Source organism: Ixodes scapularis, unplaced genomic scaffold (genome assembly GCF_016920785.2).
Source record: "Ixodes scapularis isolate PalLabHiFi unplaced genomic scaffold, ASM1692078v2 PGA_scaffold9__187_contigs__length_104089568, whole genome shotgun sequence".
Taxonomy (NCBI): domain Eukaryota; kingdom Metazoa; phylum Arthropoda; class Arachnida; order Ixodida; family Ixodidae; genus Ixodes; species Ixodes scapularis.
The window spans coordinates 82,325,577-82,350,464 of record NW_024609884.1 but is presented as its reverse complement, the minus strand read 5'-3'; the positions used below and the strand labels follow the sequence as shown (position 1 = coordinate 82,350,464).

At 47.7% G+C, this 24,888-nt stretch overlaps 2 protein-coding genes across 8 annotated transcripts in view; one reads left to right on the top strand and one right to left on the bottom strand.

The window, feature by feature from the left end:
• LOC8039901 (catechol O-methyltransferase domain-containing protein 1) overlaps positions 1-24,888 on the top strand; it is a 71,469-nt gene that overhangs the window by 20,911 nt on the left and 25,670 nt on the right. Inside the window, exons 2-4 of one of the 6 annotated variants that reach the window (XM_040213010.3) lie at positions 2,324-2,380; positions 22,277-22,381; positions 24,254-24,359. In XM_040213010.3, the coding sequence (XP_040068944.1) occupies positions 22,280-22,381; positions 24,254-24,359 (208 nt within the window). In that variant the 5' untranslated portion in view covers positions 2,324-2,380; positions 22,277-22,279. Of the gene's footprint in view, positions 1-2,323; positions 2,381-13,144; positions 13,218-13,435; positions 13,746-16,699; positions 16,807-22,276; positions 22,382-24,253; positions 24,360-24,888 lie in introns of those variants that run through there. The other 5 variants (XM_040213012.3, XM_029982022.3, XM_040213011.3 and 2 more) reach the window with 5 other exon arrangements.
• LOC115321749 lies at positions 10,183-13,107 on the bottom strand. 2 transcript variants are annotated; one of them, XM_040213014.1, is made up of 3 exons: positions 12,976-13,107; positions 10,613-10,665; positions 10,183-10,534 (listed from the first exon to the last, which is right to left on the bottom strand). In XM_040213014.1, the coding sequence occupies exons 1-3, from the start codon at positions 13,049-13,051 to the stop codon at positions 10,382-10,384; spliced, it is 282 nt and encodes a 93-aa protein (XP_040068948.1). In that variant the 5' UTR covers positions 13,052-13,107; the 3' UTR covers positions 10,183-10,381. The 2 variants fall into 2 exon arrangements, with proteins under 2 accessions (XP_040068948.1, XP_040068947.1); XM_040213013.1 differs by lacking the exon at positions 12,976-13,107 and adding an exon at positions 11,317-11,639.

Sequence of the window (24,888 nt, the reverse complement as noted above, 5' to 3'; positions counted from 1 at the left end):
ACTCCGTGTTTCGCGCTTTTCGCAATGTGACGGGGTAAATGATTTTGTGAGGTGTGCGGAATATGCAAGCGATTTTGTTATGCCCGTCGTTTGCGTCTCTCCAGCAAAACGAATAAGATGATCTACTACAAAGGCGCAATCACAAGCCAAGATTTACGATAGCAGTGCGTTTGCTTCGGTGATCCGTGTAGTTGTATTTTACCCTGCTCTCTGCAACACCCTGTCATGACGAAGAGCTGGAACGGTCACGGTTTGTGCTGGCCTTCCGGTTGACAGAAACCCGCGTTGCCCGCATCGGCACCGAGTGCGCTTGGACTGTTGATGCTCAAGCCTTTCACCCGCGGCTTGTCGCCAGCTCATCCTGCTGCTCAACGGTGAGGAAGCGGAGAGAGTAACCTCGGAAGTGAATGCAAATCCTCGTTCATTCAGTTATCCGGTGTCAAAGTGTGGAAGATGCCCAACGTGTACTGAGGGCGGGAACTACGAGCGTTTTGCCTTGCTTTTATAACCGAAACCAGACCAACGAGATAACTGCCTTGCGTACTCCAAAATGAAGGAAGCAATAAGTTTCAACAGGTCGAGTACGTCACCGGAAATGTAGGCGAGACGGTGCGCACTGTTTAAACGCTTGCAGTATTCACGAGTGGTACCAGGAAAGCGACGTCAACAGAGAATTGGAGCTCGCGATTCAGCATAATGCAGTGCTACGGGCCCGTGTATCTTCAAAGTTCGGGGTGGTGGCAGTATAAAAAAAAAAAAAAAAAAAGACGCATCAGCGCCCCACACCAGTGTTCACGAATAACACCGGTCACAAACTCCCAAGCCCCATCGCTTCACTCGACACGGACACGACATAGGACAACAAACTGCATCAAAACGCCCCAAAAGTGAAGGCGTCTGCTCCCGTACTGCAAAGTGAAGTGTTCGGCGAAGGTCCTTCACAAAAATATATAAAAAATGCTTTGCGCAAGGATCATTTTCATTCATTATTGTATACGTAATGACAAAATCCCAATAATTTGTTTTCCTATCTGACTCAAGCTAGTCGGACTGCTCATAACACTGGTCAAGCAAGAAAATAACAAAAAATTTGAACTTTTTCATGACCGGTTTAAGAGTTATTGTTAATATATCGTTCTTTGTCGCAACGGACTAACATTATAGATTTTGCCTCCATACTTTTTAAATGCAAACAGTTTAACACACGGCTGTCCATTGCGCCGTGTTTTGTGTCTTCTATAAATCTGTAATGGTCAGCGACCTAAGAGCTCACCCGCACATGTCAAGCTTATATGCGCCGCGGGGAGAAATGAATATCGAGTATAGAAGTGGTCGGGCGTAGTGTCGTTGTTGTGTTTGTGTACACGTCGGTGCTGTGTAGTACGTAGTTCTGGTGTTGCCTGCTTTGTATGTAGGGTTGCTGTCTGCTCGTGGTCGTTCAGAGTGTGTTAACAGACTCATCTTTTTTTTTTTTTTTTTTAATATAGGCTGCTAGAAAACTCGATATGTGGCGCAAGTTACCGCCCGATTCTAAATAGTTTGCTCAAGTTATTTATCCATGTGAGTTCGGCATTCGTTTTTTTTTTGTCTAGCGGCTCCGTTGAAGCTACCCTCCTTGGAAGCTACCGACGCCACCGACCGCCGACGACGCACGTACGTACCTTTGCACGTAGCTACGTCCGCCGCTTGGAGACTTTACTGTGTATAAAAGACATCGAACGAGAACTAACGCGTCCTAGGGGAGGAAGTGGCCGAGTGGGCTAACGCGTCTCAGCTCGGAGCGTGGAGCGAAAGCTTGCGCTGGGAACCTCCTGGGTTCGATCCCCGCCGCCCCCGCCCGTTTCGATCTGGATGAGTTTCGTACCGGCACGCGTTCGTGTGATCACTACTGCGTGATGCACGTTAAACACCCCAGGTTAGCGGTTCTACCGCACTGGCCAAATTTCTCATCTACAGCTAAGAGACCGATTACCCGTTGAGGCGCATCTCCATCAAGGCTATATAAACATAAAGAGCAAGCCAATTTTTTACTAACGCGTCCTGTGTGCTTTCAATTCGGCTGAGAGGCGCGCGGCTCGCTGGGCTCGCCTCTCGCCTGTTCTCGGCTGCTGGCCGCCATGTTTCATAAGGAACACACTCGTAACGTGTTTTGCGGAAGGCAGACACGGTCTAGCGTATTGAGTTTACACAGCACCTCGTGTGTAGACGAATAACACAGATGGCTCCGTGTAAAACGAACACGTTTCGACGTGTCCGCTATGGGACAATGGTTTACACGTCTGGGCGTGTTATTTTTGCTAACAGTGTGCTTCAATTGTTGTAGGTCACAAACGTCAAATCCTGCAGGTCCGTGGAGGAGACGCAGCTCCTTCAAACACTCGTAGGTTTGCTTTTTTTGGAACGTGATTCTATCGAAATAGCCACTTTCAGCGCCTCTTATCTCAACAACCAGTGTGAATCTCGCAAATATCCCGGAGAATCATGTAGTAAAGCTCTGAGTTGATTTTTAAATAATCTTAAGCCATATAGGTTGAACGCTGCATGTTCCTGGAGGAAACACACTCTCCCCATCCCCCCCCCCCCCCCGCCTCCCCCCAAAACAACAACAAAAACAACATACAAACAAACAAACAAACTCGCTAGTTTGTTTTTTCGGAACGTGATCTTCCAGAGTAGCCGCATTCAGCGCCTCTTAACAACCAGGGCACATTTCGAAACATTCCCTAGGAATTATGGGGTACAACTCTTTGAGTAGATATAATAACTGCTTTATGTATTCATTTTCTCCGCGAACAATCAACGACTGGAATAGCCTTACTAACAGTATTGCCACGCAGCCATCGTTGTCATTATTTAACTCCCATCGAAATTAAATCCATCTCGGTGTAAAAAAAAAATGTTTTTGTGTGTGTGTTTTGAAACTTGTCTGCATTGTCTGTGTTTTGCCAGCCTGTTTTACTTGCAGCACTGTACCCACCGGCTAACATTCCAGCATAGGATAGCAGTATTAATAAATAAAATAAAATAAATAAAATATAAGTTCGCGAGAACGTCGTTTTCATAAATGTATTTTCGAAAATGTAAAGTGTTCTTTCCTCTAGCATTTGTCATGCTACAGGTTAAGGTACATATACAAGGCAAGAGATGAAGATTTAATTATTTTTCTTTCAGGGAACCTAGGAGGAATTCAGTGATAGTTTGGATGCATACGAAATTTGATAGCGTACAGTCCCTACTATATATACCTCCGGATACTTTGTGAACTACGTGATGGTTGTTTTATAAATTCGATAGTACTAAAAACGAAATGAAGATTTCTATAGGAGTTAACGGAGGAAATCAAACTTTTTCTCCCGGAACCTACGATACATTCAGAGGGTAAAGAAAATTTGTTGGACTAATAAATCTAAATTATCCTAATATATTTGGGACAACATTCCGTTATTTGATTTTTATCGCGTAGATATTATTGTTATTTAGCTGTTTGCACACATCTGCCAAGAGATGGCGCAAGTGGTCGATGTCCCAAATTCCCGGGGATATTCGTTTTAAAAATTATTTTCGTGTCTTTCAACTAGAGATTGGGGGGCCCGATGTAATACTGCTCCATGGAAGACGTATAAACCAATAACAAAGCGCTGAAATTTCCTTGTAGTACCCCGTGAGGAACCGATGGAACCTGCAACACCGGCGCAGGCTCTGAACATAAGGTTATGAGGGCGTGTAAAGAAATAGGCATCACACAACCTTGGACAGCCATCGGGAGATTCCTCCCTCAGAACGTAGGTGGATACGGGCTGTTTTCGTCCTTCTGGTTTTCCCTCTCTGAGTGCCGCTGGTCTCCTGATCGTCGTCACGATGCCCAAAACGACTGGACAGCAAAAAAGTTGTGGGAGAACAGGATTCCCTTATTGAGTGTGATCGATGCGGGAAATTGGCCTACATCTTGGAGAGCGACTTCGCAAACTCCAAACAAGCTGAGGACACCGCCTTCATCTGCAGATATGCATCATCATTGAGGAAGTGGACGGGTCCCAAGAAAAATAATGAAAAAAAACCCCAAAAACTGGAGGCTTGTGTGCACGAGAAGATGGAACAATTAGAGTACACAATCAACGCAAGTGAATTGGACGGAAGTAACACAATTCACGCGCTTCAGCGCCGAGTACCAGAGCTAGAACACCGCGTGGAAGGGCTTGAGAAGAAGGCTTCGGACAGCCCTATTGGTCTCGATGGCTGCAAAAGGGGTAAACCCTTTTGCAGCCATCGAGACCTGTGCAGAGCAGTGCCAACATGACGCGAAACAGACGAGCAACCGGCAAGAACAAAATACTGGCATGGGGCACGCGTGCTTAGATCTCCATCGCGGTCCAGTAACAAAGTCAAAACGTGGAAGCCCGCTCACCAAAACGCACCGCAGTAGGAACCTCACCCCCAATCAGCGAACGGACGGCTTTGTGCGTGGCGATGCAAGGCGCCATGAAGAACCCTGAGCAAGTGCAGCAACGTCAAGCGCAGGGGGAGACACTACCAACCTGGCAGCCACTGGTGGAAGTCGCACACAGAAGAGACGTGATGCTGAACTGATCCGATATCCACAAGGGGTTAAAGGGAAGTCATTTTAGTCGGTGACAGTAACGTGTCTTGCCTTGCACAATCGCTCATTGATAGGGTCGGGGACTATCGTAGCATGGAAGTCATCATCAGAAGATATGGCACAATAGAGTGTGTCCATCCACTAATTGATATATACGAAGAGAAGGCGAGAAATGTACCCCGCATGTGCATCTTAAATTTGAGAGTGTACGACATCTTGCAAGGCGATCAGCCCGATGCGGTTGATTGTGGAGCGCCTGAGGCAAAAATGGACAGATCGCAGGGACGCACTGGTTCTATGCTTGGTCTCGGAGATTAAGGGCAGAGGCAGAGGGATTCTAGCAACAACCATGCTGTTAAATGCCTAGTTGAAGAAACTCTGCAAGGACTTGAAGGTGCGATTAAATCAACGTTAGTCGAGGCCTATGCAAAGGTGCAAGGGAAAAGGACGGTCTGCATGCACTACCGCGGGAAAAGTATACGAATGGTGACGGACCGAGTAGGAACTGTGGCATTCCGTTTTTTTTTTTAGGAATGTAGTGGAGAAGAAACTTACCAAACAAGAAAGTCCAGAAAACGCGTCTAACAAAGCACACACACAAAAAAAAAAAAAAAGAAATAAAAAAACTTAGTGACAAGCTGAGCACAACTTTACCGGAAAAGGCGTAGAGCCACGCGCGATGCCTCAGGAAGCGGGGTTCCACCATGTTCCAAAGACAGACGACTTCCAGCTGTTTCGGAAATACCAGAGCAACTTCCCGCCATTGGGCTCAGGTCCCGAGTCAGAGCGGGGGGCAACGTTATACCGGGATCACCAAACGGGTAACTTCAAGCCCCCGGACAATCATCAACGCGAGCCACTAACAAGTGCCCCCCTTTTAGGAGGGTAAATAGATCAGGATACCCCCACCTATTATGTCGGTGCCGGTATACACGATGCCACTACCAGCGCAGACGACAGCATTCCCAGTATTCAAATCTGCTACGTCGACTGCTGACACCTCCACATGGTCATCATATGCGCGGACCCGGGATAATGGGGCCGCTCGGACGAAACGCTTAAACAGGGCTCCAACCAAGAGGTCGAACGGCAGCACCGGGAATCAAGGCCCGCACACTGCAGTGTCGACGACGCAAGCGGTAACCATCCTCACAGGTGGCGATGGGCAGTGGCGTACCAACTTGTTTTTGAGTGGGGGGGCAAGACAACCCCCGCTCCCCCTCCCCTCCCCCCCCCCCCCCCCCCCCCCCCCTCCGGTCGCAAATTTCTACTATTTTACTAGTGATGGGCCGAACTTTTGCCGATTCGAAAGTTCGTCACCGATTCGGCGGAGCCGAACTTTTGCCGAACTTTTCTATAGATTTGGCAAATATTCGACAAAGATTTGGTAAAAGGTTTACGTTTTTTTGTTTGTATTTTCTTCTTAACTTAAAAGCAACTAGTAGTGCCTATTGACACAGTTATTACTAAATAAGGTGATATTCTGCAAGATAATTGTATCGGTGTCGCTTTTGTGTGTTTACTTTTGCAATTTTAGTGTCTGCTTCCAGAAAGTGGCGTGACAACGAGGTTGGGTAGCAGCCGCCGCAGTCATGAATCACGCTACGAGAGTTTTGATTTTAAGACTTCATCAGTGCAGGCCTGGATGTGTGTTTACATTTTTAAAATAAAAGCAATCACTACGTTCTTACTTTCTCTGGAAGTCGCCGTTTCGTGCGCGAATACGATTGCAACGGTTGCTGAGCCTTCACCTGAAGAGATAGCAATATTGTAAATATGCATGTTTTTCGATCTGAGCCACTTGACGTCAGCTTGGCAAGAAAGTGCGCGTTCCATATTCGCAACGTGCCGTTTTTAGCCTTTCAAATTCCGGTTTCTGGTGTTAGGACACACACGGACGTTCAAGAAGATGGGGAGAGTTAGGAATATCGGATATCCAACGTCGAGCATGAAAGTTCTGTGTTTAGTTTTATGCAGATACATGAAAATCGCGAAATAATGCGAACTAAAACGCAATATCATTCTGTTTTGGCACAAACTACTTGTAAGCCGAAAATAGGATTTTTATAATAAAAATAATAATTTTATTTGCACATACTGGAGGGGCCCATGTGGTGGTGTGCGGGGCTAGGCAGATAGCTGAAAACCCTTACTCAGAGCGCCTGCCAGCCCGCCACCACATGTGAAAAAAACAAACAGACAAATAAATGTACAGAATATACGCACTACAGAAAGTGCGTAAAAAGAAAAAAAGAAGGGGGAAAACATGTATCCCATTATGACGAGGATGCCAGCTGCATCCCATACATTCTGGCTAGGGCTGGGCGTCGATTAAAACGTTTAACCCGATTAATCGCGACCTTTCAATGGATTAATTAATCAACTAATCGGCCTCGTTCATTCTCATACAAAGTATAAAAAAAAAAAAGAAAATTGGTTTTTGATTTTGTTGAATTTGTGACAAACGGCGGAATATACCATCTGGATTTCGAATCGGCCTCCATGTGTAAATCAGAACAGTTCAAAGACACTCACGCTCACAGGTCATTACTTTATCTGCACGAGGAAAAGAGGTTCGTTGATATTCTCCGGCAAGAGCGACCTTCCTTGATTGTTCACAATTGCCTCCGCTGCGCTAAACAGACACTCAAACGGCGTTGAACTAGACGGGACACGTGTAAGCTAATCCAATTGTCTGAGGTTACTAATCTCGCCCCTACAGCTTACTTTAGGCTAAAATTTGGCCTAAAGTTGGCTCTTCATACAAATGTACTCGTCCTCTCTGCGTGGTGATAGCGCTGACTTTCAACCGTTTTAGTTTCGTCAAAATTTTACCGATTAACCGGTTAAAAATTAATCACGATTAAATCATTAGTAGATTAATCGATAGGTTACTGGATCGACTTCCCAGCCCTAATTCTGGCAAGGTTCGTGACTCTCCCGTTTGACGGCAGTGGGCTGCGGGCACTGAGCGTAATTGTCCAGTTGTCAGTCAATGCTTCAACTACCTCGTTTCATGAATGGAAAGATCAAATGAAAATCACGTTATCTAGAATGCACCGCCTGTCACTTTCGCAGTGAGCCGCGTAAATTACTCGTCGATTTGTGTTCTTGAGGCAGAAAATATTGAAGACAACCACACTCGCAAAAGCTCACGAACGCCCAGTTACCGTGCCGCCTACTCCAGACCTCGCCGTAACCGCTGGTTGTACTAAAGCGATGGTAACCGCGCAACTGCGCGGCGTCCATTTGCGATTCATGGCCCCGTCGCGTTCGTGCGCGTGCGCAGACATTTGCCGAATTTTTATCGAATCTTTGTCGAACTTACCTTCTAAATTTCGGCATGTGCGGAAATTTGCCGCATCTGAAGTTCGGCAGATTCGGTCCATCACCAACTTTTACGGCGCAGGTGATAGGCCCTCTAGCACCGACGCTCACGCCAGATTGGCCGTTCGGCAACGTGCGGAAACTTAAATATCGAATTCGGACGGCGCGTATATCACTCAACGAGCGTTAACCCCCTCCCCCCTTATACCCCCGTACACGCCGCTTTGCAGCCGGCAACCCAAGCCCCACTATCCCCCATCCACATCCGTAAAGAGAGTCCCATACAATTTAGTTCAGCGCATCCACAACATTCGTTTTTCTTTCAGCGCTAATTGTAAAAAAAAAAAAATGTAAATATCGCCAAATGCCTCCACAATACAAAATGTTCGACGAAAACAAAAAACAAAAAAAAAAATAGAAGTCCAAAGCGTAGATAGAACCGTGGTCTGCTACGTATGAGGTAGACATCTTACAACTAAGTTACGCTACCGCTTCGGAAACTCGCATTGTAACCACTGCATATGTTGACGGCGGCAGCGCCTATCTCCACAAACCTGCCAATCCGGCGTGAGCGCCGTTGCTAGGGTTTGTATCGCCTGCCAGTGTTTCGCCTGCCAATCCTCGGGTTTCTATCGCCTGCCAGTCCTCGGGCGCCGCCGGCCAGTGTTTGCCCTGCCCAGTGGCGGCTGTTTCAGGGGGGGGCAAAACACATGCCTTGCCCCCCCCGCTCTGAAAACTGGGGGGGCAAGTGCCCCCCTTGCCCCCCCGGTTGGTACGCCCATGGCGATGGGCTTCCTCAACGTTCAGAGTGCGCGACGCTATGCGAAATGGGAAGAACTCTACGAGATATGGAACTGGAAGAAATATCTCTTCTTGCAGTCGCAGAGACACATTTACGCGGACTGGAGGAACCTCCAATACACTCCGAATGATGCATGGGCTATCGGGACGGTGAAGTACGGGGAGTTGGGGATGTCGGCTTTTTGTGGCGTGCTTACTCCACGTGGCAGCCAAGGCAGGAAACAACCTGCCGAGATCATCTCTGGATAACCGGAGAGATTGAAAATATGCCTGTGCGTGTGTGCGTGGTGATACATGGCCGTTGGGGGATCCATGCACGAGGAAAACGTGCAGCTAATTGAATGCGGAGAAAATGGACGTATGCCTCGGGGAGTTGAGATACTTCAGCAGACTTCAACGGGCAATTGGAAAAATTAGACGGGGAAGACAATGGTAGCGGAAAAGCGTCCGGAAAGCATCGTGTTCCCTAATCATAGTTGGAGCCACGCGCGACGCCTCAGGAAGCGGGGTCCCACCATGCTCCAAACCAGTGCATGTTGCGGAGTTGCCACCCCGGAGTGGGAATGATTCTCGAATCATCCCGCATTTGCGCGACCCCGGAATGGAATAGGAATGCAATGGTAGCAGTGCTGGGGGCAATGGAATGGGAATGGAATTAGATTCCTTTTGCCCGGAATGGAGTGGGAATGGGGCTCGGTTCTTATACGAGCTGTGTCGATTTTCACCTAGGGCATACTGGCTGATGGCGCAAATCGCTAGCCCATGGTAGGTGGCTCTTGAAACAGCACCATTGTATTGGAGGTGGCTGACGGCTTGATCGTCTCATTGGCTTATGCTCCTTCGAGGTTAAAAAAGGCGCGCCCTCAGTGAAGCAACCAAAACTAAATAGTTGTAGACGGACAAGGTGTCGTTCCCGGCGCCGCGAGACGCGACCAAGCGGCTGTTGTAGTCATGTGCGATTAGCATGTAGCTTTTAACCAGTGTGTCGAATCGAACCCGAACGGAAAGCCGGAACAAAACCATTATTTTTAACTGAAAAAAAAAAAAAAAAACCTCTGACCAAAATCAATTATTTGATATGGAACCCGAACCGGAACGGAACCGTTATCTCATGTGGCGATTACCGGAAACGGTTCGGCGTAATAAAATGTGAGCCGCGCCTTCTTGGGGGTGGTGTCGCGAAGTCAATTAAATATTCGCGACGGTGGCTTCAGCGGCTTAGTTTTGGCTAAACAAACGGCAGCGACGACATGGAAACAGCTAACAAAATTAAACAAATAAGTATATTTCACGTCAATAGGAGTACGAATTGGTATCAGCGATTCGGCGTACACTCTTATACTTTGTTTTACATTGCGATAAACCGCATACGACGCTACGGGCCACCGGGGCCGATTCATAGCTCGGAGGGTGTCACGTGTCCTTCCGTTGGGCTGAGTGACGCGGGGAGCACGAAGTTACGAGACAAGCTACGCTTTGTTGATTGGCTCGAGCAACTCGTAGTATCCATCGCGGTACATCGTAAGGTGACACGGAGTATATCTATCTGACTATGCGGAGAGCCTAAATAGCTAATCTTTGTGTGTGTATTTTCTTTTATTGCTGCTACGCAATATTCTTCGAGGAAGCAGAAAGCGAACATAGACATTAATAACATCAAGAAGTTGACGGCTGTCGGCGCGTTTGTTCCGCGGTGGTAGAATTTGGAAGCGCCAAGAGGCGAAGCCGCGACGAGGGCGACACTGCAGCGCCGGTCGCCGCAGGATGGGACATGTGGTACACGACTTGGCAGAGGACTTGTCGGAGCACCTGGAAATAATATTTGGGTCACGAGATCCGCACACGCCAATGGCATTTCAAGCACCCGAGACACCAGAAAGGGTATACCAGACGAATTGATAGAACCAGACCGTCCACGAGCACCAGGGCAGCCGGGAGACCTGAAATGGGAGGTGACGAAAATTACCTTCGATAGACCGATCCCTCACGTTCAGAGGCATACAGCACGAGGCAAAGATGGCATATCTGCAGCACTAGTCAAGTGCATGGGCGAAGAAACGAAGGCGCGCTGGCAAGCATCTTCACCGACATCGTTTAGGAAAGCCCCTTTCCAAACGTTTGGATGCAGGGTAGAGTAGTACTTTCGCCAAACGAGGAGGCTAGAAGAAACGACTGCAGGACTACCGCCCACCCACTGTGACAGGCGTCATTTACAGCGTGCTCGCAAATTTGATCGAAGAATGGATGCGTGCCTGGGCAGAGGGAAACGGAAAACTAACAGAGCTCCAAAACGACTTTCGAACGGATCGGCGACTGGAGGATAACCTGTTTGTATTAACACAGCTGATAGAGATAGCCAAAAGGGAAGACGCGGGCTTTTTATATGTTGCCTCTTGGACGTGGCCAAGGCTTATCACAGCGTGCCTCACCGGTCCTTACTTCAGTGCCTCGGGAGACTCGACATGCCTGAAGAATGGACAGACTTGCTACAGGGACTCTACGACGGGGGTGTCGTTACAGCTGAGTTCAAAGGCGTGGTGTCCAAAAGCGTCAGCGTGAAGAGGGGCTTCAAAGAGGGCTGCCACTCTCACCATTTCTGTATAACTTGTACACAGCAGAACTGGAGAGGCGACTACTGACGTCTGGACTTGGTTTCACACTTGGGCGGATTGAAAACGGATGAGTTACACACTGCGCTCCACCAGGTCTTGCGTACGCAGATGATCTCGTCCTCATGGTGGGTGACATGGACACGTTGCAGACGCAAGGAAACTTTTGCGTGCAACGACTATCAATGGTGGAACTCAATTTCAATGTCCAGAAGTCAGCAATGGTGCGATTCTCCGGGCACTGCGCTGACAGCAAAGTACTGAGACTGGAGACGGAAGACGTCATGATGATAGAAAAGTATAGATACCCGGGAGTCACACTGATTAACGCACCAGACTACTCCGACGAACATCAAGCGCACCTTCGACAGGCGGCACAGAGAGGACGCGACATCTTAAGTTGGCGCATTCTATGGAATTCAAACAAGTACATGATGATTAGGGAGCTATGGAAAGTCGTGTTCTAAAGCCACGCAAATAGCGAGACATTGAACTACGAACAACGGAGCGCGTGGCTTTCTGTATATGCTGCACAGCTTGGCGACGGGCAAGGAAAGGTTGCGCATGCGCACTAAGGCCAGAGATACGAGGATTCGCGTCCTATTATTATGGTGGCTACCATATACTACTATGGTATGCCTCGACCTTTACTGGGTGTGCCAGCTCTTTGGCTCGGCGCGTGAGCGCTTCGTCGCGGCGCGCTGCAGTCGCACCACACAGCCGGGAGCTGAGATAACGGCGGCGCGCGCGGGCCCCTAGCGCCGCGGCGTGCTAAGTAAAGGGCTCGCACACCGGGCGGTAGCCCAAGGCCACGTCAAGGCATATCATAGTTAGACGCAAATCCTAGTATCTGTGGCCTTACTGCGCATGGGCAACCTTCCCTAGCTAGTCGCCAGGCTGCGCAGCATGTGGAGAAAGCCAAGCGTTCCGTTGTTCGTATTTCAGTGTATCGCGTTTGTATACACCGCGCACGGCTCCACAATATCAAAAAGATTAATCTTCCCCTCCATTCGGAAGCAAAGATTTTGTCCTCAAATAACTCCTTCCCAAAGTTGAGGAACGTCACTTTGTCGTCACCGATAACTTCCACAAACGACGATTCTAGCGACGAGAAAGTTCAGAGCATTGACAGCCCGCTAGGGACAATCTAGACAGCATTCATTGACCACCGCTGCGTAAGGATATAGGATCAGTGCAGCGCCGTTCAGTCGGCTGGCCCCACGGTGTTGCTCGCGCGCGCGCTCCGATGAAGCGCGCCACGACTTCGTGCTCCACAATCTTGCTGGAATGTGAGCACCGAGAGAGTTTGAATGAATGATATTTCTTCCTGCGTGACTCCATCGTCGCAAGAGTTCAATCAGCACGGTCCGCGAATTTCGGCCGCAGCTTTGTGTTTCACGAGCCTATCGACCCAGCTTGGACAACATAGTACAAAAACTTGACAATTTTTATGGGCATCAGAAGGATACCACGTGAACTTGCTCGATTGAATATTTTAGACAAGTACATTGAGACGTCCTAATTTAGACTATAGGGCCCGCAACCTACCGCCCAGAAGCATATGGTACTGATAAGAAAGATCGACGACTGATCAATTCTCGAATGAGTCGGATTCAAGCATTATGAAACTGGCAAACTGACCTTTTGCATGACGAAAATAATCCCTGGAGTAGAGGAACAAGGGGGACAAAGGACAAACAGAAATCTCCAAACACATGCCGCGCCGTCCGGGATGCGTGGTGGAGCAAGATAAAAGAATTTGTGTCGCTCGGCGGCATGGGAAGCAATATAGTGTTATCGTACACCTTGTTCGCTATATCTAGGAAGGTGTACAGTGGGAGGAGTTGGCATCCCCTGATAAAAATTGTGGCGCGTGCACTCAGGTAAAATTTTCCTCTTTCCTTTCTCGACGTTCAATTATTTCTGAAGTTTTTGCACTGTACCAACGCGCCTACCTCAAAACTGTGAACTTCACTTTCACTCTTGCCTTTTTCCCATCACTTGTTCCTTCACTTTCTCGTACCAGCGCTATATGTATGATCATCGACGCCTCCCCTCACGTTCTCGTGTGACGCGCTTCCGTTTCCGCCAAAGCCAAATGCGGAGGAAACCGACTATTGTACATCATGCAACACGTTCATGCTCATCGACTCGTAACATCCATACGGGATATGTATTGCATGTTCTGACTCTGCTGGTTCGTGTTTAGTAGTGGTAGGATCTGTCTCGTGTGCCCAGAAAGCGTGCTTTGTGGAGAAAGTTTTTTTTTTTTCTTATTTTCTTCGTTATATACTGTGCGAGCTCTTCAGAGAGGCGTATCAAGCTCAATCTAGAGACTGTCGAGGCGTCTGCTGCCACACCGGCGAAGTTCGATCGACGCGATATCGCCGAGCGCTCCGGTATATACACACGTGAGTCACAGAAGTGCACGGAGAAGCGCGATGTAAAAACAAATGGTGGCGTGATAATCAATATATTTGCAGTATAGACCTTTGCAAAAATCGCCTTCTGCGCGCTGCCATCTTTGTTTATTGGGCTGTGGAACGCCTTCTGAGCATGCGTTGTTGCTTTTTTATGCTGGATATGAGACGCTGCGCACGCGTCCACAGCTTAGTGACTCAGCGTTTTTCTCCCGGGTGATAAGCGACGTAAAAATCTATAGCAGTCGGTCATACATGCCATACGACTCTACGTACACCCGCAGGCGATATGAAGGTGAACGGCGGACCGTCGACCGGTGCGTGCTATCAGCGCCATGACGCGGTTGCCGTGGAGGCTCGCTTTCTTATCGCTCGCTTCGCCGAGATTAAGCGCTTAGATTGAGCGCTGCTCTCAGCTCTGATGCTACTCCCCGCAGAAAGCGTGGAAGTGGGTTTCGATTTCGGCATCGCTTTTTGTGGTCGCCGTTCCCCCGTCATTGCCGGCAAATGATTTGCAGATTGCACGTGAACTAGAGCGGACGTTCTTCGGCATGGTTTATTAGTGGCTCAACCGCTTTTTTCATTCATGAGTGAACGCTATACTCCGTTTCAGCTTAGGTCCGAGCGCGGCCTATGTTATGAGCCGAAGGGCCAATCATACAGCGGAAAAAGTGCAGCGTCATGGCTTGCTCTCTGCGCTTTATAGAACTAGCTGGCAGAGGAGCACGCACAGAGAAACGGCGAATACCGGCTGGTCCTATTAACTGCAGAAAGCACGCCATGACATTGTGCCTCTTTCGCTGTTTGATTGGCCCTTCGGCTCATAACATCGGCTGCGCTCGGACCTAAGCTGAAGCGAATATAATAACTGGGAACGCTGTACTTCGTCTCATCCTACGATGGACTAAAGGCCAAAGCCAAGGGCCGCAAGGCCCAATCTCGTTGCAAGCTAAGATATGACACGCTTAGCATTGGTTAGGGCTGGACGAATGATCCTCCGAGTCCAAAAGCGCTGCATCATTTTTATACCTTCGACACTGCAAAGAGCCTGTATGACATAGCTTTCTTTGCAATGTAAAATTGTTCAGTCACTCAGTTCTATCCAATCCGAACTACCGTCCGCCCCTCCCCATTAGTGATTTGAGACGCGGGCGCCGATACGTGCATCGAAGCGAAATACCACGCAACTTGTAAGTGGCTCGTGATTGGATCTGGCGGTCCGTAGCTTCTGCCTTTAGTCCATCGTACGGTGAGACAAAGTTTTCTTTTTTTATAATAACTGTTATTTTTTAAGAGACGGAAAGGGTAAGTTACTTTTTAATTTGTTCCGCAGCTTTCCGGTTTAACGCGTATCACAAACGCAAAAAAAAAAAAAAAAAAAAAAAAAAAAAAAAAAAACTAAATCACATTGTTTATTGATAGCGTCTGAAAGGCTCCTTCCGCAATCCTCGCGCTTTCTGCGGGGAGTAGCAGCAGAGCTGAGAACGGCGAAGAGCGCCATAAGAAAGCGAACCGCCACGGCAGCCGCGTCATGGCGCTGATAGCACGGACCGGTCGACGGTCCGGCGTTCACCCTCATATCGCCTGCGGGTGTACGAACATGATACAATTAAAGCATGCGTTGCTCGCAATACGTGATTCATCTCCAGTGCTGAGAAATGCTGGGATGAAAAAATGCAGAATGTTTCTCCTTACGTCCGGACGGAGCCGACGAACTGGTGGGACCAGTCATATAACGTCAAAAGCGCACCAACATGGTGTTCGTCATGTTTCGGTGCGAGTTTCATCATCGCTGAACCAATCATGTACAGGGAAGGCCCAGTGACTCGTGCTTTTGTTGCTTTTTGACTGATTCCATGAGCTCGAATATCGTCGGCTGCATTCGCACTTAAAGGGACACTGACAGGGTATTTATGCTTTCAAATGTTTTTTTTTTTTTTTTTTTTTTTTGTACATGACATACGAGAGCATAACTACCCAGGAAAGTGTTGGCGGGTCGAAATTCGTTTTCTTTCAGTCCGAAAACCGCCGATCGAGTGCTGGCCGGTTTGAGTCACGCTCACTCTCTTCTCCGTGGTCGCGTGCCGTTTTCTATGGTTTAGACACAACCACCAAATATAATCAAAGTCGTGGGTCATGGAAGGCACGCACACAATATAAAAAATAGATAGGAAATATGATACCCATTTTTTTTTTGTGGCTTCTAAAAAGCTGCAAATACGTTGATTGGAAGAAAAAAAGTTGCACAGCCACGTGATTTCCGCCAACTCTCTCTCCTCTATATTTCTTCTTCCTTTCCAGCCCAGTTTCGGTTTCGGTTTCGAGCAGTTGCGTTTTTTTTTTTTTTTTTTACTTTGTGACGCTGTAGAAAAATATTGATTGGGTCTTCTGACACCATAATAACTCGCCTAACAAAAAAAAAAAAAAAATTTGAGGAGTGCCAGTGTTTTTTTAAGGTGAAACGAACTATTGTCACGAATGACAAATGTTGAGACAGCGAATAACTAGAGAAACTAAACGTTTAATGGGGCGAACTTGTGCCCAAAACAAAATAGAAGCTGGTTAGCGTCGCAGGCGTGGATGTCGGCGAAACAGCAGGATCGAGCGCTGGAACGCGACTGCTTCCGGCTCGCCACGCGTGGGCTTCTGGAACAATCGGCGCAGAGGGTTCGGAGCGTAGAACATTCTGACCTCGAATAAGCAACAGAATTATCGAATACACAAGAACGCGATATTTACAGAAATAACAAAAAAAAGTGCGTCCGCTCCGAAACATCGAACCTCGACCCTCCGCGTGGGAGCCAAGCACGATAACCACTCGGCCACGGGCGCGCTGCCTACTTGTCTAGCTGCACGCGCGGCAGTATAATACTCAATTTTTTTTTTTTTATAGTATATTTTGCAATTCTGGAATTGATAAGACAGCATATGCTGTCTTATCAATTATAGTTCGGTGCACATTGTTTCTTTTTCGTGCTCGTCGATTGTCACGCAGACGCCCGCGGCGGCACTTATCAGGGACTTTTAGCAGAATGGAAGCTTGTGTGCGTTGGTAAGTCATGTTTATTTAAAACGTGCAGCGAAATAGACGGGACGTAAGAAAGGAGATAAACAATCGCTGAACTTACAGCTGAAGTTAGAGAAGGTGCAAACGAAGCTGCAAATGTAAAAAAACACTCATAAAGAAAATAGAAACAAAGTTCTTGTGGTCCCGTATTTACATAGAGAATAGAGTTTCCCATGGCGCAAAGAAAATAGGAAAGTGGGTATACACGCAGTCTCCACTGCCCTGAATAAGTTGTCTAAGCTTTGCAGAACTGTCAGTCATTCTGCCGGGAGGTTTCCGGAGTGTCCAGACAAGCATCGAAATGGGTTTGTTGATTATACAGAAAAAGTTGTTTACGCCATTCCGCCATCCTGTGGTAAACAATACGTAGGCCAGACGGGCAGATGCCTGAACCTGAATGATAGGTTAAGAGAACATGTTTACAGTGTAAACAGGGTAGTATCAGGACTTTTGAGCATTCATTGTCGTGACTGTGCGTGTGATGCGGAATTTAAAAAAAAAAAAGTACTGTCATTAAAAGAAGTGCCAATGACCTGACCAGAGAGATTATGGAGGTAGGCTGCGCCTTGACGATTAAAACTTCAGTTGTAAGTTCAGCGACTGTTTGTCTCCTTTCTTCCGTCCCGTCTGTTTCGCTGACTTTTAATTTGCAAACCTTTACCGTGTTCCGCGCACCGGAGCTTTTGAAGCATGCTTTCGAGCGCCCCCCCCCCCCCCCCCCCCCCCCCTCTACAGAAGTGTTTTAAAGATATCGACGCCTCAAAGTTTTGTTTCGGGCGCGGCCAACAAAGCCGAAACTAGCCACTCGAGGCCTAGGCAACACTGGAAATCAGCCGCTATGTGAACGTGACGTCAGGGTCGTTCTCGTTCAACGAGTACGCAAGCCGAGCGGCACCTACCTCTGCTGCGCTAGCCGTCTAAAGATAGGAGGTAAGCTGATTTTATTTTAATCCGGTATACGTGGTAGTTATCCAGTGTATGTAGCAAGAGTTAGTGCGTATACCCGAAAGCTAGCGACTGGAAAACCGGTGAACTCGAACGCTGCCGTACTCGGCGGCCGCCGCCGTGCATGCGCTATGCCGTACTCGTCGCTTGTATACCCAAAAGCTATCAATGCCTCTCCATCCACGGAGCCCCGATGCAATTTAGGCCTAGCGACGAGTACGGAAGACCGCACACACGGCGGCAGACGCCAAGTACGGCACCGAACGACTTCACTCGTTTTCCAGTCGCTATAGCGACTGGAAAACGAGTGAAGTCGTTCGGTGCCGTACTTGGCGTCTGCCGCCGTGTGTGCGGTCTTCCGTACTCGTCGCTAGGCCTAAATTGCATCGGGGCTCCGTGGATGGAGAGGCATTGATCTACGCCGCGCTGCCAGTGACGTACAGTAGTGGGGGCCCTCTCGCTTTCGCGCTGGAGGTCAGTCCCAGACATGCAGCTTTGAGGCTCTCCGGCGCGAGCCTTTGCGCTCGAACACAGGTGTGCTGGGCTGTACACGTCTGTTTTTTTTTTCTTTTTTCGTCGGGCGCGTAAAAGCCGAAATCCAAAGTTCACTCGTCGAACAGCGTTCACCCACACCTTCTCCGATTTCTTGTCTGTTGGAAACTTGTGAAAAAGCACCTCCGTGTTGCGCAGCGGGTTTTTTGAGCAGCCCACAGCGCTACAAGTTGTACTCGGCATCTTTCGAGGAACAGCTGGGCAGTCTTGGGCGCACCGAGTTGCTCGCTAAAGCGAGTCTTGGAGTCCACACAAGCAAATAAACAAAAGACTGTGCCGAAGCTACACGGGCTACAGACAAAAGCAACGGCTAAACACGCCAATCACAAGCCGAAGTAGCGGTGGTAGCGGCTCAAAGAAACGCACTCCGCGCAACGCCCGGACCGGAGGAAAAAAGGAGGACGATACTGACGTCACGGCCCAATGTTGCTTTAGCGATCGGCAACCCGCTGGCCGCCCGCTAAGGAGCAGCGGCTCGTGGGTCGACCACATTTTTATTATCGGCATTAGTTGAGAATGCGGCGTCCCACGGACGTAATATTTTGGCTGGGGTCGTATTTTGTGTCACTACAGCGATACCAGCAATTTCTTTCATTTTGAGTTTTGGCCGGAGTTGCCCTTTAAACGTAAGATGAAACGGAGTATAGCAGCTGATTTCATTGTTGCTGCACCACAGCGATGAATAGGCCACGCATAGTTAGGACTCCCGAGGAGCAGCGTGAATACTATGAGCGGCAAAGGGAAAAGAAACGGCTATACGACCAGCGGCGGCGTGCTGCGACCGGCGGCGGCGTGCTGCGACCGGCGGCGGTATTTTGTGCAGTAGGCAATCGTAGCAGGTGATGCCACAGCCTTGCTGACCAACCCCCTTCACAGCCTGGATGGGAGCCCTAATTTTTTTAAGTGCTTGTATAATGAAACTTCGTGCACGCTTCTCCATGCAAGCTGCTATAAACGTTGAAAGAAAAATGATTCGTTCCTTTGGCGAACTAGGAATCGCAAGCGTTTGTTATATTTCTTTTTTTTTTTTTTTTTTTTTGCGCGCGCTGTTTGTTATTTTGTAACGATGAATGGTTTTTCACAGATGGGGCCACGGAATAGACGATAAAATCTATCGGGGAGGCAATTTTCAGGCTTTCACCGGAGCGCAAACTTGATCCTTTTATTTCCCAATTGAAATGCATGAAATGAATTTCTTGTTGGAGATAGGTTAAGAAAAAAAAATTACCGTGCGCAACGCGGTGTCAGAAAATGTATTGGTGTTACTCTGTTTTCTACAGAAGTGCAAATGAATGGCAAGTTGAAAAGGGTGCCAGTTTGAAGGGAATTCAAGCTCCCGTAAATAAACTCTAGGCATCCAACCGGGAAATGTGCGACCGCATGGAATTTCGTATTATATTTCGAACAAAACATTCCCTAAGTCAATCCGTCCGGTGGTTTCTGAGCAGTCGGATTAAAACGTTGCTATTGGAAATGCATGGGGCCTGGGGAGCTGCGATATTCTCTTAAATGAGACAAGTACTTTAACTTCATATGTTCTCTTTCCCTTAGGAAGCTAGGGTATGCCAAACGTACGTTGAAATGTTCTCCCTAAAGAGGTTTTTAAAATCCTCCTTCGGCCAATTTAGATCTGTTGTCTAACATCCATATCTAAAAAAAAAAAAGAAAAAAAAAAGTGAACAATCTTTTTAATTCAATCCAGGCTAAGGCTGTTAGGTTTATTTACTCTAGGTACATTAGCCTAAAGGGGTAGTGTAACGAACGAAACCGGAGAAGTGGCACAGCGTTGGAAGACGGCCGCGGGTGGCGCTGGCGCTGCAGCACCGTCGTTCCGGCTATGGCTCCGGCTTGGCCGCTTGGCCAGCTTGGCTCTGGCGAGCTCCGGCCGATTCGCAGCTGTTGGCCATAGAGTTATTACAATAAACGCTAGAGGCTCAGGTGGCGCTATAGTGTGCTGTTGCATTTTGAAGCAGACAGCAAGCAGTCAGAAATTGATTTCCGGTAATGCATTTCTATGGAAAAAGCGAGGGCATTTTCTCTCTGCGCTCGATTATAAGAGACAATATCACGAATAATTTCTACGTACTAGGCACATTATAACATTTCTCAGTCACTCAGACGAAATATTGGTCAGTTACAGCATTTTTATTTGAAATTCGTGGCATGAAAAGCGGTGTTAAAAGCCACTTCGTACGTGTATTTATGTGCACTGTCGGACACTGTTAGCGCGAACACGACGTCGACGATTTCCAGCATGGGGGATATACGTGCCAAACGAACGAATTACATCTGGAAAACCAAGGGAGACGGCAAGAACTACGCAGTAACACTGGATAAGTAACTTCTTGTGCACGCAGACGATCAAAATAAATTGAAAGCCACGTAATATAGTCAAATTTGCAATAAATAAGTACTGTTTTATTCTTTCTGTTCATGAATATGTGCGAAGATGCTTGTTCTGGGTTCAAATCATCACCCGCACGCTCCAAATCTTTGCAAATAGGGGGAGGCAGAGAGCAGGCGCCCGATAAAAACTGCCCGAAATAGGAAATAATAAAGACACACGTTTCGTAGCTCACGTGTTCTTTACATTTTGAATGTTTTTAACCGCCCGTAAAGATGCACGACGGAGTCATTTTCATCCAATGACAGGACGGGCATATTAGCAATATATAAGCACCATCGAAATGCTAGCAAACCTTGAACACAATATACATTCCTTTCGATCGTTAGTTTGCTTAGAATCGGCGCTCGTTTTCACATACCTTCCTTGAAACAGATCTGGTTTGGGCCTGAAATAGAGCGAAGTTTAACATCGTTCAGCGGTAAAGAAAAATGCTGTAACTAAAGCAATTACACTTTCACAATACCAATAAAGGTACATACTATCCGGTACAACCGAAATGACAAAAATTATTCATGTTATTTTCCGGCGAAGAGACAAAATTCACGTGCGTTTTCTTATAGGAATACACGGGGAGGCTGGAAATGTAGACTGCATGCTGTCTGCTTCAATTTGCAACCTGAAGTCCCGTAGACACTAGCGCCAGCTGAACCTCTAGCGTCTATTGTAATAACTCTATGCTGTCGACTACATTGCCGTCTGCTAGTTTCACATTTTTATTCAGCTACGAACACAAACCATGTCCTTGGAAGTTCACTGGAAACAAATAATGGTTTTTGAGATATTTATAATAGTTATGAAGCGTGTTAGGGTGCCTCTATCTGCCGGCCGATGGAGGCACCCAACGGAGCTGCGGATCGAAACGCCACCTACACCGTCTTCCAAGGAGCGGCCGTTCTCAATGCATGGTGGAGGCTACGCGGTAACTACACTACCCCCTTTAAGCCACTGTACTATAGGTATGATCGAAATTTCTCACCATCGTCTGCTATGACAATGTTTGGAATTAAATCTTTATCTTTCAGGCGAACTGTGGAGCGGCTCCAAATGTTTAATGATATAGTTCATGGGGATGGTGGCATCCAGCGCATAAACAACATTAATTTCACGGATGTCACTCGCACCAGATGGTGGCATCCTTTGAACATTGTTGCCTTTTATTCTCATATTAATTGTTTTACAAATTATTTTGACCCTCGCACTATTGAATTATGGTACAGTGTCGATAGATCTATAGGTATGCTTCGCTATGACGACTTTAGATTAAAAATAGGGAAACTTACCTTGCCTTGATGGGCGATTGTTAAATCGATATTTTTTTGTTCTTGAATATTGATTTATTTTAACCGATATTTTACACTCCTGCAATGGCCCCAATTGAGCTCGCAGTATAAACAAATCAATAAAGAAAAAAAAAATAGCGTAGCGTGCCGGAGGCACCCCAAGCAGTATTTGACCTCTTTCGGATAGCACTAAACTGGGCAGCTTACATTGCCGCTGATTGTACGTGCAGGTGCAACTGAAACGGTATATTAACAGCTATTTCTTTTTCAGGGTATGTACCACGCGATAAAAAGCGGCTTCGTCAGTGATGAGGCGTCAATGTATGTTCGGAAGCACTCCCTGTCTCTGCACCCTGCCCAAGAGAAGCTGATCGAGGTGAGGCTGCTGACTATGTAACTTGCCTGCTGGCCGAATTTGCTAGGCATAACTGTACCGAAAGTTTGCCCAGATGGTATCAGCCTTCCCCACGAACAAATCCTGAGCGTCTACTTTCCTGGAGAGCACGCGAAGGGCCAATCATTGTCATTTACAGAAGGAGAACAGCGAATACCGAGGCACCGATATTGTCGAGGCTGAATCAATCTGAATCCAAGCATGTTAATGTCAGGTTCAAAGTACCGTTCAACGCACACACCATTCCAACGTTTATTTATTTTTAATTTTTTTTTTGTATACCATACTGCAGACCATGATGGCCCAAGTGGGAGTGAATACAACAGAATACAGGAGTAATACAACAGAATACTGCTTTGACGGCAGCTGTACGTGTGCGCAAACACAACAAGGTGTGTTGCGCAGTGTGTAGTCAAACTTCAATTTTGTTATGCAGCCCACTCAAAGAGATGAGCGTTGGTTGTGTTCACGAACCGCTTCGGTTTTACAGCGAAGCAGTATACCTCTACCAGCCAAGGAAAGTTTCGTGTCGTCGTTGTAAGCAGAAAACCCCCGGCGAACAATTGAAGGGAAAACAGCATATCTCCTTTGGAATCATGGCATGCAGCATGCAGCTCAGTATCCGTTTCAATAAAGAAAACCACAGAACAAGCATCAAAACCACATGATTCATGATAAGGCGCGTGTGACCAATACGAACACCCTCCCACGCGTTCCCGTAAAGATTAGGTTTGCAGCTGCTTCGAAAAGGGTTGACGTCATTCGAAGCCCTCGTGTGAAGTGCGAACCGTATAATGGTTGATAACGGCGCCTGCTGCAGCGGCGACGGCAGCTTGCGACATGAGGAGTGACGTCACTAGCCTTTCATCTATAAAAGAAGAACCCGCCTATACCCCGTTTCACCTTACGTCCGGACGCAGCGGATGGCAATCCCGTTCTGTGGACGTGGCCTGTGATACGCTTTCCGCGCGTCGGAAAGCGTATCGGAAAGCGCGTCGGAAAGCGTTCGGCTGGGCCAGGGTGCAGCCGAACGGTCAAAACTACACATTTCCTGTGTCATAACCCGCAGCACCCGATACGTACGCTACCTTTCGCGCTTTCAGAGGTTCTGTAGAGAACTGACGGGGTTCTCAAATTTACATTCTTACACATGGCAAAACCGGGTTGGCCGGGTCCCGGTTCCTCAATCAAGCCCAGCATTACTACAAATCGGCTCGAACTTGTCTCGAGCACGATCCGACTATCGGGTTAGGTCGGGCCAGGGTTGGAACGGGGTCAGAACGGGGTCGGAACGGGGTCGGGACGAGCTCGGGTCGGGCTCGGGATTTAGGACCTGCCCGCTCGTATCTAGCCATTCGTCACGATTTGGTTTCAGGGCCCTGTTTCTCTCAACACTATCAAATACAACGTTGCGACTTGCTGAGATGAACCGGTGAATGACGACCTACAGGTCATTTGAATGCGGTCTGCGTGCGCGGAGTTTCTGGGTACGCGAGCGTGTCAGTGACTCGGGGCACATCTTTGTTTTGGCACCAAATCGTGATGCCCGCGTCGTCATTCGCTGGTCACGCTTTTGTTTTTTTGGTAAATCGCAATCATTGGTTTTTCGCGAGCTGCGGAATAAAAGACGACCTGGTTTTTATCCTTCGAAAAATTCACGCCTTATCTTCGCAACTAAACCTTTATTGCCAAGGTCCGCTATTTTGAAGTCACTAACATATAGTATATAAGTGAGCTCTGAAATACTTCCCGTTGTTTTGTTGGAATGAGGCCCAACCTCCGCGAGAGTGCCAGGTTGTAAAGGTATTGCAGTGCGAGCTCTAATTTTTTTTTTTTTTTTACACATAACAAAAGGAAACTATGAAGTTACCGATGGGAGGAATGATGGGCGACCCGAGTGAACTCCAACTGATCCAACTTCTTCTCAAGGCGACGGGAGCCAAGAAGTATCTGGAAGTCGGTAAGCGCGGAGCTTCAGCGTCTCTTCCTGCTCAATCTTTTCACAACAAATTTGCGTCATTATTTCTATATTTTTTTATGCAACTTCGTGTGTAGAAAACGCTTGGAGAACAACTGTATCGAATGGTTCGTTTAATTACTATTCTGCGTAAAGGGCGGTCCAACCAGATAGGATTCTGGCCTGATGTCAGAGAAGCTAGGAACGTTTCTGACTTCCGGGGCCCGTTGAGGGTTCAAAGTGTGCGCTTTTGTTCGGACGACGCACCGGCGCACCAACGGCCAGCGGCCGTTGAAATGACACGACAGAGGTTCTCTACGGGAGGCCAATCAAAATGTGTGTGATGTCACAAACAACGGCCAGTGGAAATCAAGGAGGGGGAGGGGGGGGGGGGCGGTTCAAGGAGTTGTTCGTTGCGTTGGCCGCAGCGAGAAAGAAAAAAAAGAAAGCCTCTATTCTATTGTGAAACTTATTTAACGACTTGACCCGGAATACGTGATGTCACACCAGTGTTGGACAAAATACTCGATAA

What these genes read in the sequence shown, in the direction of transcription:
- LOC115321749 (XM_040213013.1), bottom strand. Translation starts at nt 11,620, where the DNA reads ATGACGTCTTCCGTCTCCAGTCTCAGTACTTTGCTGTCAGCGCAGTGC. An exon ending in GTACAAGTTATACAGAAATG is followed by an intron (nt 10,666 to 11,316) that starts GTGAGAGTGGCA and finishes CTCCCATTTCAG; the next exon opens with GTCTCCCGGCTGCCCTGGTG. An exon ending in TGGTTCTATCAATTCGTCTG is followed by an intron (nt 10,535 to 10,612) that starts GTATACCCTTTC and finishes TATTATTTCCAG; the next exon opens with GTGCTCCGACAAGTCCTCTG.